Source organism: Euprymna scolopes, chromosome 27, assembly GCF_053919585.1.
Source record: "Euprymna scolopes isolate OS-2025 chromosome 27, ASM5391958v1, whole genome shotgun sequence".
Classification (NCBI taxonomy): Eukaryota; Metazoa; Mollusca; class Cephalopoda; order Sepiida; family Sepiolidae; genus Euprymna; species Euprymna scolopes.
The window spans coordinates 91,902,203-91,915,133 of record NC_136508.1 but is presented as its reverse complement, the minus strand read 5'-3'; the positions used below and the strand labels follow the sequence as shown (position 1 = coordinate 91,915,133).

At 33.8% G+C, this 12,931-nt stretch overlaps 1 protein-coding gene across 3 annotated transcripts in view; it reads left to right on the top strand.

Moving 5' to 3' along the window:
- LOC145248986 (uncharacterized) overlaps positions 1 to 12,931 on the top strand; it is a 150,242-nt gene that overhangs the window by 22,020 nt on the left and 115,291 nt on the right. For all 3 annotated transcript variants that reach the window (XR_013863442.1, XR_013863441.1, XM_080110825.1), the window contains exons 3-5: positions 2,085 to 2,222; positions 7,246 to 7,383; positions 8,941 to 9,078. Coding sequence is in view for 1 of the 3 variants with exons in the window: in XM_080110825.1 (XP_079966951.1) it covers positions 2,085 to 2,222; positions 7,246 to 7,383; positions 8,941 to 9,078 (414 nt within the window). In the remaining 2 variants the exon portion in view is untranslated. The remainder of the gene's footprint in view (positions 1 to 2,084; positions 2,223 to 7,245; positions 7,384 to 8,940; positions 9,079 to 12,931) is intronic.

Genomic DNA, 12,931 nt, shown 5'->3' with positions numbered 1-12,931 from the left:
GTGAATTGCATTTGTTCCAGTTTGTGTCTCAACTCAAGTGGATTATATTTGGTACCAAACGATCTGGGTGAAAATTAAGGACCTCAGAGTGCACATGTGCAGAGATCTGGTAACCGTATGTGTATTACTGCGCCCGTTAGGATGTGCCTATTTTCACTGACCAAATTACAATTTATTCCTACCCAATAAATTGCATGTACATGCAAAAAAAAAATTGATCGCTGTTGAGTAACTGCTAGAGGTACTCCTCAAATCACTACGCAGACATGGCAAATGGCTATTTCTCATTTGATTGTTTGGAAAACGTTTGTACCTGTATAAGTAAGTTATTTGTCGGAACAGGAAATAATCAGTAGTGGTCTTCCCTGAGCAGGAAGTAACCAGGAGTGGTCTTCCCTGATGACTATATATAGCGGAGACATAGAAGCAGCCATTGGCTTCTTGTGTGTATTTTAGTAACAAGCTGAAAAGACATTTTCCCACTTTACATGGTTCTATGAACAGGCTCGACACTGTAAAGCATGAAAATTTATAAAATGACATTGGATATTAAACATATTCACCACCAAACACCTTGGAGTAAGATAGTGTGCATCTATTGAAGCAACTTATTGAGCTTCAGAAAGAAAAAAAAAATGGAATGACCATTAATAGGACTGGATACCACTGACAGAGAATGGGCATTGTTTTTGGACACATGGGCCCAATACAGAGATGGTATTTATTTGCTCCCCCACTGAGCAAATTAGGCACAAGGCCGTTTTTAATGTGAGGTAAAAACCAGCTCCCCTAAAAGTAGGCAAAAAGGGGGCACTCTGGTTACCAAAAATAATAATTGTCCCAGTATAGAGGGTTTCCCCTCCATTGACTGGTACAAATTATCTTAAGTGCAGCATCTGCCGGAACAGATGGTATTTATTTGCTCCCCCACCGAGCAAATTAGGCACAAGGCCGATTTTTAATGTGAGGAGTGAAGGGAGGGGGAAGGGGAAAAGGGGACCAGCTCCCGAGAGGTGGGAAATGGGAGCTGGTTAAAGGTCAGGCATGTGGGGTTGCCCCCACATCTGGTCTTTGCTAGTCATAGCTAGTCATAGCTTGCAGTATCTGCCGGAACAGATACTACACTTTGATCTTGTCCCGATACAGAGATGTATACTGATTGGAAGACCCATCTGCTATCTGGAATGAACTACGGGTGATGTACACTGGAAACAAATAGGCCACTTTTTGAACTTGTAGGGCCAAAGAGGCTCAACTCTGTCGCAGAGGAATACCTTCTATGTCAAATACGATTGGTAGCTGTGAGAGTATTACACAAAGAAGTCCACTGACAGAAATTCCACTCCATAAAGCAGAATGAAGATGAGTCATTAACTACATGGCCAAACTAAATTTTGTGAATTTTTAATTCAATATCCAAATGAACAAACTTGCCGGCTGGAAAGACACACTTTTCCACTTTAAAGTAGTCTTATCATCTACAATGATTACAACTGGAATTATTACAAACAGATTAACTGGCATGAGATGATAATCCACATACAGTTGTTTCATCACATAGTTCTCGCTAAAAATCTGGGGCCCACATATTTTCAAACAAATTGACAAGTGCATAAACCTGCTTTCCAACCAATGATAGCATGGTTAACTTCAAGTCCAATGTAAACAAATACTTGTCGAAGTGATCTCTTGGAAAAGCATGTCCTTAAGTAATATTCTCATTCAACCCGCTGCTTCCAATCCACTCTTGATGGCAATCATTTTAACTTTAATCCTCAAGTGACTCACAGGCCTTGATAAGTGGTGACCCATCGATAAAAAAAGATCCAATCTTCAGTTTGTAAAACTTTCCTGGTACATCTGTAATCTGCATTCATTTAATTTATTCAAAGGATGTTTAGCTGACAATTATCTTTAAGAGTGCAGTAAGCAACCATGTAATGTCTTGCTAGTTAGAAACTATTTCTCATAGTTGAATTTATTTCAATGTTAATTGTTTTCATCCTATTCAATCTGATTCTAGATTTCGCTTGATTTCCAGCTCAGTTAATCTTACTATTGCTTTGTGTTTTCGCTCTTTTCAGTATGTCCACCTGGTAAATTTGGCAGTAAATGTGAAAATACCTGTCATTGTACAAACATAAGCTTTTGCAGTAAGGCAAATGGGCGTTGCAGCAATAATAAATGTGCAGCTGGATACAAAGGATATGACTGCCAAACTGGTAAATATTTAAAAAATTATTGAAATTTACAGTGAAAAATTTGAATCGCTTGAAAACAAATGTGCAAAGAAAGTCTTGTTTATCAAGACCATCAGTGATCAAGATATGCAAAGCGGTTGGGTAACATTATATTGGTGTAGTATCTGTTCTGATGCTACACTTCACCTTTTTTGTACTGGAACAGTGGAGGAGAAATTCTTCATGACTAAGACAATTTTTTTTTGTACCTATCCAGAGTGCCTCTTTTTTGGAGTTGGATATTCCTCACATTAAAAACTGACCTTGTGTCTTACTCTGCCCTCGTGGGGAGGCAAGTAAATAGGAATATTATATCGTTAGATTAATCCTTTTTTTTTTTTTTCTTTGTTTTTTTACTTTTCACTGATAACCTAGAATGATTCTGAAGTAAATGCATGGTATTTGAGTTTTAAGGTATGAATATATAAGAATTAATTAAATAAAACTTTTCTTTATAGAGGAACAAATGCAATTTTTATATATTTACAACTTGAAGGAGAATGAAGATGTAATTATTTATAGAACAATACATCCATTTAAATGTTTTCCCAAATGTCAGCTTGTTGGAATCCATGGGACATAACTTTGTTTTCTAAAATACAGTTTATCTCAAGGAAGATAGCAAAGAGCAAAGAGTTACTTTCCTTTTAAATATAAAGCATTTCATTATTATTTCTGGATCAAATCTGTTTCATCTAACAAATGCATTGGAAGATTAAGTAAAAGGTTTCTTTTTAAGTTGTATTCAAAGAAGCGTGGAGTGTGAGAACATAGGAATAATGGTATGGCCAGCGTTTACTGCTGTAGGCGTTGTTAGGTGAGTTGAACTTCTTCATAGACCTCATGGACATCAGATCTTGGGTTGTCTGGCCTACATCAAGTCTTCCTCATTGGTCACAAGATTTTATTGAACCTACAACATTGCTAGCTTTTACCCCCAAGCAGCAAGGTTCAGTGATTTTTTTTTTTTTTTATGTAAAGGTTTAACCCAGAGCACATAAAGAAATGTTGCTGAAACAACCTTACCACTCTCCCTGTATTGATTTGCAGTTCTATGCTGGACATTTCTTTGCTTACAACAACAGACAGCTAGAGGATGACGGATCCTGATGTGTGTTCCTCCTGAATTTTCTCCTGAGCCTTCTTAAATTGGATTGCGGTTCTTATATCATTTGGTGCTACACCTGTTTATCATGAGTAGCCCTGCCAGAGACCAAAGTACCTTTACTTCTACTACACTGATTGTTGGTAAACTAATATATTATGATAGGTAAAATAATACAATTCTTTAAAAGGGCCTCTGCCAAGTATTTAACAGCTGGGAATATCATAAAACATGATCGTTAAAGAGGACAATCGTTCTGCACACTACACTATGATGACTTAAAAATTTATGTAATTTTTTAGTCAGATTTAAATCCAATTAAGAATATTTAAGTTGTTATTTCTAGTTCATTACTGGAGAAACATTTTCAAATCTAGAAAAGTCAAAAAGTTCTGTTTGAATAACATTTCATCAGCGTTCGAAGTTAACTGTTGAAAATGTATCCTCTTTCAGATATTTTTGATGCAAAAATAACAGCCTGCAAAAAAAAATAAATAAATAAAGGGATGAAATAAAAAGGAGGTAAAGAATAAAATAGAAAGGTCTTGTTTTAGAACGAAGAGATTTTATTTGCAAATTTTTCCCTTTGCAGGTATTGGAATACAAAAACAAAGAATGCCAAAGTAACCAAATATAATAAAATGCTGGTTCTTATATTGAAAATGTATCAACGAACGAATACTATATTAAAAATTCAAATAAGAATACTTCCTAATAACTAAAATACAATAATTTTAAGGAACGTACTCACAAAATGATGGCAGTCAGCACATGTGCTTTTAGTTTTCTCAATTTAAAGTCCTTTGAAAATCATTCTCCTTCAGAGCCACGTAAATAAAGTTTTCAGATGTTTGCCTCGTTGCGACCGGGTATTCTTTGCCTGGTTATACTTCTTTGAAAGAGAGGCTCAGGAAATTCCACATCTGCATCGGGCAATGAATTCACGTCCACTTTCCACGCCGTTGGAATCCAAAAGAGGCAGATTTTCACGCTAGGACTAGTGATGTCATCATCATCAAGGACCTAGCATTGCCCTTTTATTCAAATGAAAGGGAGTTTCGTACAAACCTAAAAGATACAAAATGCAGAAAATCAAATATAAGAACCAGAATAAAAAATATAATAAATGTATACCGGGGGAAGCACAATTATTGGTACAAAAAAATTCCAACATAACAACTTGCCGAAATTGATTTTCTTGTTTGAAAAATTGCAAAGTAAATTTTGTGTTGAGGTAAACGTCATATTTTATCATTTGATGTGTTTATAGGTCATTTATAATCCATATAATTCACGATTTTGTCTTTTAAATAGGATAAAAACAAACAGATTAGTATTTGGATTCATCAGACTACTGTTCTCACCTTGAATGTCATTTTCACAACGTCTTGGTCGATGTAACCTCCAACCTTCTTCAGGTGTATCTTATCAAACCTGGGAATGTTTCTGTTGAACTCGAGAATTTAGACAGAATTTCAAAAAGAACCCTTTATTTACTTCACGATGGTAGTATGTTCTTGTTTCGTCAGCCATGACTGTGAAGTAAATAAAAGGGTTCTATTTGTAATTCCGCCCAAATTCCTGAGTTTGACAAAAACATTACTGAATTTGACAAGCTACACCTGAAGGTCACAGATTGCATCGACCTAAACATTGTGCAAATGACATTAAAAAATGAGAATAGTAGTCCAATTAATCCAAATAATATGAATAATAAATCCTCATCTCAAAAATTTAGAAATGTAGACAGATTAATTTCATTTAAATACCAAAATAGAATGAAACAAAATTATTTACAAGTTAATGCATGCCTGCTTAAAAATCATGTATTAAAAATCTTTTATTGATAAGCAAATAATTCTTAATATAATAAAATGTGGCTGAGAATATCAAAATCTAACATAAAATAAGATTATTATTTTTTTGTTATGAAAATGAATACATTTTGATAGACTCTTCAGATTTTTCTATGAATCTAGTATGTATTTAAACCTTACAAAAATTGAGACTATAACCTCATTAGACAACCCGTAATCGGTTGGGTTAGTATTTCTTATCGTAAATAGTTGGAAAGCTGCTAAAAACAGCCTATCCTGCCTTGACAGAGTACAAAATAGACTTTGTGGCTTAGTGGGGGATGCCCTTTTCTCTACCCTGCAACCTCTCTCCCACAGAAGAGACGTTGCGAGCCTATCCTTGTTTTATGGTTATTTCCATGGCAGGTGCTCGTCTGAACTCCAATCTCTGGTCCCCCCTCGCCAATCTTTCATGAAAAACACCCATCTAGCTGAATCCACTGTGAAAAATTTCCCCCACTCTATATCTGTGCCTAAATCAAAACGCGGATTCCATGAACAAAGCTTCTTTCTTAGAACTGCACGCCTGTGGAACTCTGTTCCGTCTGCCTGCTTCCCACCAGACTACAACTTGGATGTCTTCAAGTCCAATGTTAACAAATTCCTAATGAACCGCCCCCTTAAGTAAACACTTCATCAAATCTCCACACTAACGTAATGTGCTTGCAATAACCCTTATCCCTGAGTGGCTTCCGGGCCTTGATCACTGTAAAAAAAACAAAAAAAAAAAACTTCAAGTTATGGTCGCTGTTTTCAAGCATACAAGTTAATATTACATGTTAATATTAAATAGATCAGCATTTCTGAACAAAATACACAAATATTTTACTTTTTTAGGATGTAAAAATGGATCCTGACTCTAATCTTCAATTTTCTCGTTTTCTCTGTCATTCTCTACTTGTCTCTCTCTCTCTCTCTCTCTTCTGCTCACGTCACTCTCTCTTGCTATTTTCACCTCGCCATCTCTTTTTCTTTTCCTTTTTTGTTCTTTTTTTTCTGTCCGTTTTCTTTTCTTCTTTCCACTTGTTTCTTCTCTCCTTTAAAATGTATTTTAATGATTAGTTTTATATAGGAATTGAAGTTGGATGTGACCCAGGCTTGGCTTCAGGAGGAGTGCTATGACTTTGAACTCTCCTCTTACTGGCTCACCTTCTCCCTCGACCTGAATCCGCTGGATTACTTCGTTTAATCATACATGGGGAGCATCACCAACATGACCTCTTACAACACCAAAGCCAGCTTGATTGTTGCCATCCGCCAAGTTACCTGAATTGATTTTTTTCAATAAATGTTTAAATAGAACTGTAGTGTTGTTTTCTTTAGGGTAACAATTTTATCGTTTCACCTTGAAATGAAAAATAAATTATTTCATCATCTCCTCCCCAAACTTTGGACGGTGGAATAATAACTCGAACAATAAAATAATTTTCTTGGAAATTACTGAAGCAGTTTACAAAAAAAATATACTTAAGGATAAAATGAAATAATGAATTAGTGGTCATAATTATTTTATCTCCCACAATCCCAGTTTTGCTTGAAACGAGGAGAAGAGTTTCCCCAAAAACCAGTTAAGGAAAAAATAAAAAATTAGTCTCTTTCTGCTATCTATATTTTCCCCCTCTTTCCTTCCTCTCTCATTTTCTTTCTTAGTTAGATAGTCTTATTACTTTTGGTGAATTTTTTTTTCTTTTTACTTATAATAATCTATTTCAATTTTGAGCCTTATAGTAAGCTTTATTACATTTAACTGTTAATAAAGAAAGAAAGAGAGAATGACAGAAGTGAAAGTGATAAAGTGTATGAAATAAGAGATTATGAGAGTGATAAACACTCATTTAATCAGAGATGAGTTAATTGCAAATTACAATTAATTAGAACAATTAAAATGCAATTATTTTCAAACATAACTCAATCCTTAAACTAAATATTTTAGTATGTATTTTGTATGATTAAAATATATAGGAAAAAGGCTTTAGAGGAAGCAATCTTTGATTAACTTTAGTATAATAATAGATTTACTTTTTGTTATTTTGTCTCTTTCCAGAATGTCCTAGTGGTTACTTTGGCGATAGCTGTAACGGGATCTGTCGTTGTCTATTCCAGTATAATTGTAATAATACAAATGGACATTGCAGAACTGGACGCTGTCAAAAAGGATACCAGGGAGATGACTGCCAAACTGGTAGAGAAGTATTCTCTTTATATTTTATTGGAAGTAAAGTAATGATAAATAATCTAAATGAATAAATATGAATGTTAGGCCCATTTCTTACATTTGCTGATCGATCCACTTCCTCCAAAAAATCTCTCCTTGCCAGACACCTTCTGTTGGTTTGGACACACCCTTTAACAACACTCAGGAGACTTCATCCATGAAGTAATGATCCAGAAATGCCCTCAGGCTGGAAGAAATATTGCGGTGGTTAACTCAAAACCTGGTTCAGGACAGTAAAGCAGAATGCCAAACTGATTCTGGGCTGTCACTTTTTGGGGGCCGTCGTTGGAACCTCGAATGGTTACGGGTCCAGAAGTGGGAGCATGCCTTTTCCACAAGCACAGTAAATATTTAGCTGATGCCAGCAATCAGGTTAGCTTTGGTATTGTGGGAGGTCATGTTGGTGATGTTCAAGCACATAACCTCCCACAATACCAAAGCCAACCTGATTGCCACCATCAGCCAAATATTTGCCGGCGCTTCTGGATCCATATCAAAGCAGTGATTGAGGCTGAAGGCGGCTACATTGAATATATGTCAACCTTACTACATAATCAAGTTACCTGAATTGATTTTTTTTCAATAAAAGTTTTAAAATAAAACTAGTATTTTCTGTCCAGTGACGCTTTTATCACTCCACCCCATGGGTAAGGTTATCACATAGATTGTTTTATTTTATTATATTTTTTTTCCATAAATTAGTTCGCTTTCTTTTAGAAGTGAAAAATTACATTAATGTAAAGATTGTTGTATTTAAGAAATAACTAAAATTCCATTGTTCGATTATTAACGTTTCGATTTGTGCAACATAGGTAATTCTTGTTCAATGTAGTTTCACCTATGCCAGTAAATATTTTTATACTTAAAAAATTCTTTTACAGAAGACTAGCAAGCCGCCTGGCATTCCCCAGTCATAAAATATGCATAAAGATTATATTTTAATTAATGTAGAATTCTTATTGATTATAAACAGAAATTCTGTAGGTATTAAACATAACATTAAATTGCTTAAAAAATATATGAAGGAAAAAAATCGGAAAAAACTGAGACTTATGTACTATAAGTATTATGTTTTTTCTAAACCGTTTATTTCTTGTAGGAAAAAAAAATACTCCAGCTGAGATCGGAACCAAAACCTAGAGAGTGAGTCAATGTTTTCCCCATGTCTGAATACTCTATGTACCAAGTTTCAAGTCGAGTGTTCTCTCTCTCACACACACACACACACATTATCACTTATATAGATATATAGATATTTTATATATGAAAATTGTTATAAACAGTTATTCTTCTTTAATCATTTTATAAAAAAGACTATTAAACACCAAATTAATTGGGCGTGCCAGGAAGTGAAAGTTGGATAGTTTGACATTAACAGACAGCCACTTCCATTATTTTGTCATTTTCTTTTCAACTCGTATTAAGATCATTCTTATATTCCACTACAGAATCTGATAAATGAACAGTTTTTTTATTATTTTTTGTTAATAAATTTTATATTTATTTACTTTTGTCTATTTCCAGAATGTCCAGGAGGTAGGTTTGGCTATAACTGTAAAGGAACCTGTCATTGCCAATACAGCTATAAATGTCGTAAAACTGATGGAACATGTAATGATGGAAAATGTGAACTTGGGTACTTAGGATATGATTGTCAAAAAGGTAGGAATATTTACTTAATAGTACTGTAACCCTTACCTGCCACGTTTATTTTTTACATATATTGTTTAATCACAGCAGTGGATTACAAATCAAATGTAATCTCCAACTGTGGGATCAGAAATCTAACATTCTGTTGAATATTACAATATTTACAAAAAAAAAACATAACTGCCCATCCTTTGACGTTAGGGGAATTCTAGTCAGCAATACACAAATAATACATCACAAAACCAACACGAAGAAGTTAAAAATACTTTAAGCTATATACATTAAAACATAAAAACCTGCCGTTAACAAACCAATCTAGCCAAAACACACTCAAATGCTTGTCGTAATCTCCTCTCCCTACGTAATCCAGGACTGACTAGAGTTTGGTATGCCACACTTCTACACTGGGCGCTTAGAGCCCTGAATGCATTCACTGCTGCTACTATTAAAAAAAAAACACTACCAGCCCTATTTGCAAATAATAACGCATCCTTTCTGATGATGTCTTCTTGGAAAGACGAAAAGTACCACCGAGGTCAACTTAAAACTACATATGGAACTTGAATTAATTCTTTTGATCTACAGAAAAATTGAAAAAAAGCTCTGTTGTTTTTAACATTTGTTTAAATATATGTGTATGCATATGTATGCGTGTGTATGTATATATGTTATACGGCGCAGGACACTCGCTGTTCATCAGAACCCTGTCTGCATGGCAATGGTCACATCATGCATGTGGGGTTGATTTGTTTGGGAAAAGCACAGTATGACGCTAAGACATCTGTGTGCTTTTAACACACGTCTACACCAGACCTTAACCACCGAATAACTTAATATTAACTGGAGGACTCTAGCACCTGATGCAATCAAGTAGTAAAAGTATCGAAATAAAAATAATTCAAAATCAAATGCGCTGGATTGGACACTTGGTTAGGATGGAGGACAAAACAACTGTTTTATGGCGAGATAGATGGAGGTAAAAATCTACAGCACAAACTAAGAAAAAGGTATAAGGATTCTCTGAAAAACAACTTGAAAATACTTGAGATCGATGTACATAACCGAGGAAACTCGCGCAGAAGATCAATCACTGTGGAGGAAAACCATCAGAGAAAGTTGTAAGATTTTGAATAGTGCTGTGTAGAGCTTGCTGTCTTAAAACGCATTTTAAGAAAGCAGGATGTCATTAAGAAAGCAGGATGATAACATAATGTCAGAAATTGCAACAGGAACTAAAGTGCACTGTACGTGGCAGATACTTTCTGTCAAAAGCTGGTTTTTTAATCATATGAAATCACATAATCAAAGACATGGACAACAATCTTATGAGGAAGCTCCTACAGCACACCTGGCAATGCGAAGTTGTCATATGTGTGGTCTAATCTGCAATTCTAAAAGTGACTTGACACTGTATTCCAGGATTCACTATATTAGCAAGCGATAACCTTTACAAGAAGGACAGTTTTTATGCCACATTTGTGAATTTTTATGTAGGTCTAAAGTAGGATTAAAGAGTCATCTACGTGCACACAGCCGGAAAACCACGTAAAACTAAGATGGCAAACTTCTGTCAAGAAGTAGCAATCATCATGTATATATGTGTGTGTGTGTGTGTATATATATATATATATATATATATATATATATATATATAAATAAAAATTACAATAAGTTTACCAAGGTAATCAAAATGGTAAACTTAAAATATATTATAAATATTAAAGAGTTAATATTTACAAGTAAAATAAACTCAGCCAGATGTAAAAGCTCAATAAAACCGAAAAGGAAATAGAGCTTATAATATGAACAAATGATTAATAAAACATGTTAAAAGACATCTTGAAAAAGAGTTAAAAACATATTTAATTTTAAAAAAAGAAAGCACAAGATAAGTGGATAGTCCTTAATCCGCGGAGTTTCGAAGAAATACTCTTCTTCTCATCAGAGGGCAGGAATTAGCAAAATGCAGGATCGGATTTTGCATATAAAAGTATTTAATGAAACTACAAGTAAGTCAAAGATCTTACTTGGTTAGAAAAAGGGTGAGGTAAGGGGAACAGGATGCAAAAGAAAAATGATAAAAAGATTTCACATGAATGGATAGTCCGGTGAAGGGTAAAAATCCAAGAATGGTAAAATCCAAAACGGTAAAATTTAAAATTTCAATCCAATGGGTAAATTCCAAATGGTCCAAATTTATTAATCATTTGTTCATATATATATATATATATATATATATATATATATATATATATATACCACTATCAGCCGGTCACTGAGGTGTATGACTGACAAACGTGTTATATTAAATGTCTTAAAGTGGTCTCGGGAAGATATGAAGATGGCCGTCGTTAGGGTTTATTAGAAGAAAAGCGTACCTTAGATGTTGGATATGCTGTATGGCTCCTACTTCTCCCAGGAAACGTCTTGACTTATTCACCCTTGGTGGCATTCTTTTTATTTTTTTTATTACATTTTCATCCCAAACAAGGCACATTGCCACTTTGGTGTAGGGGGCTACTATCAGAAAGATGACACGCAACACAATTGTAATATATATGGAACATAACTATTTATTTTACATTAGAGATACGGTATATATTACAAAAAACTTTTACAATTTAAAACTGGACAATAGGCTTTTCAAAGCTAACTAACCTAACTAACTAGTGTGAAGGGTGGGGGTGTCCCCCCCCCCCCGCCTCATTTACTGAGAGACAGAATATGCGTCTTCACTGCATGGTGGTCATGCAGAAAAGAGACAGAAAGATAGCAAGGGAATTATGGGAAGGGATTTCTTTGTATCTCTACGCTCATGGCTAAATTATCACTCGACTATGCTGTACAGCGTGTTAAAAACAGTGGCACAAAGAAATAGTGCCACACAGATGTGTACATATATATATAGATGTGTACGTATATATATATATATATATATGCATATAGATGTGTGTGTATATAGATATATATGTATATAGATGTGTGTGTATATAGATATATATGTATATAGATGTGTGTGCATATAGATGTATATGTATATAGATGTGTGTGCATATAGATATATATGTATCTAGATGTGTATATATATATAGATGTGTGTATATAGATGTGTATGTGTGTGTGTATATATATATATATAGATGTGTGTGTGTATATATAGATGTGTGTATATATATATATAGATGTGTATGTGTGTATATATATGTGTATTTATATATAGATGTATATGTGTGTGTATATATATATATATGTGTATTTATATATAGATGTGTATGTGTGTATATATATGTGTATTTATATATAGATGTATATGTGTGTGTATATATATATATATGTGTATTTATATATAGATGTGTATGTGTATATATATATATATATATATATAGATGTGTGTATATATATATGTATATAGATAGATGTGTATGTGTGTGTATATATATATAGATGTGTATGTGGGTGTGTGTATATATATATATGTATATAGGTGTGTGTGTGTATATATATATATAGATGTGTATGTGTGTGTGTATATAGATGTGTATGTGTGTGTGTATATATGTGTATATAGATGTGTATGTGTGTGTGTATATATATATATATATAGATGTGTATGTGTGTGTGTATATATATATATATAGATGTGTATGTGTGTGTGTATATATATATATATATAGATGTGTATGTGTGTGTGTATATATATATATATATATATAGATGTGTATATGTGTGTGTATATATATAGAGGTGTGTGTGTGTATATATATATGTGTGTGTATATATTTATATACAGATATGTGTGTGTATATATCTATATATATAAAAATGTAAATTTGGTTCGTTACAAGCGAATAAAATCATATTTCTA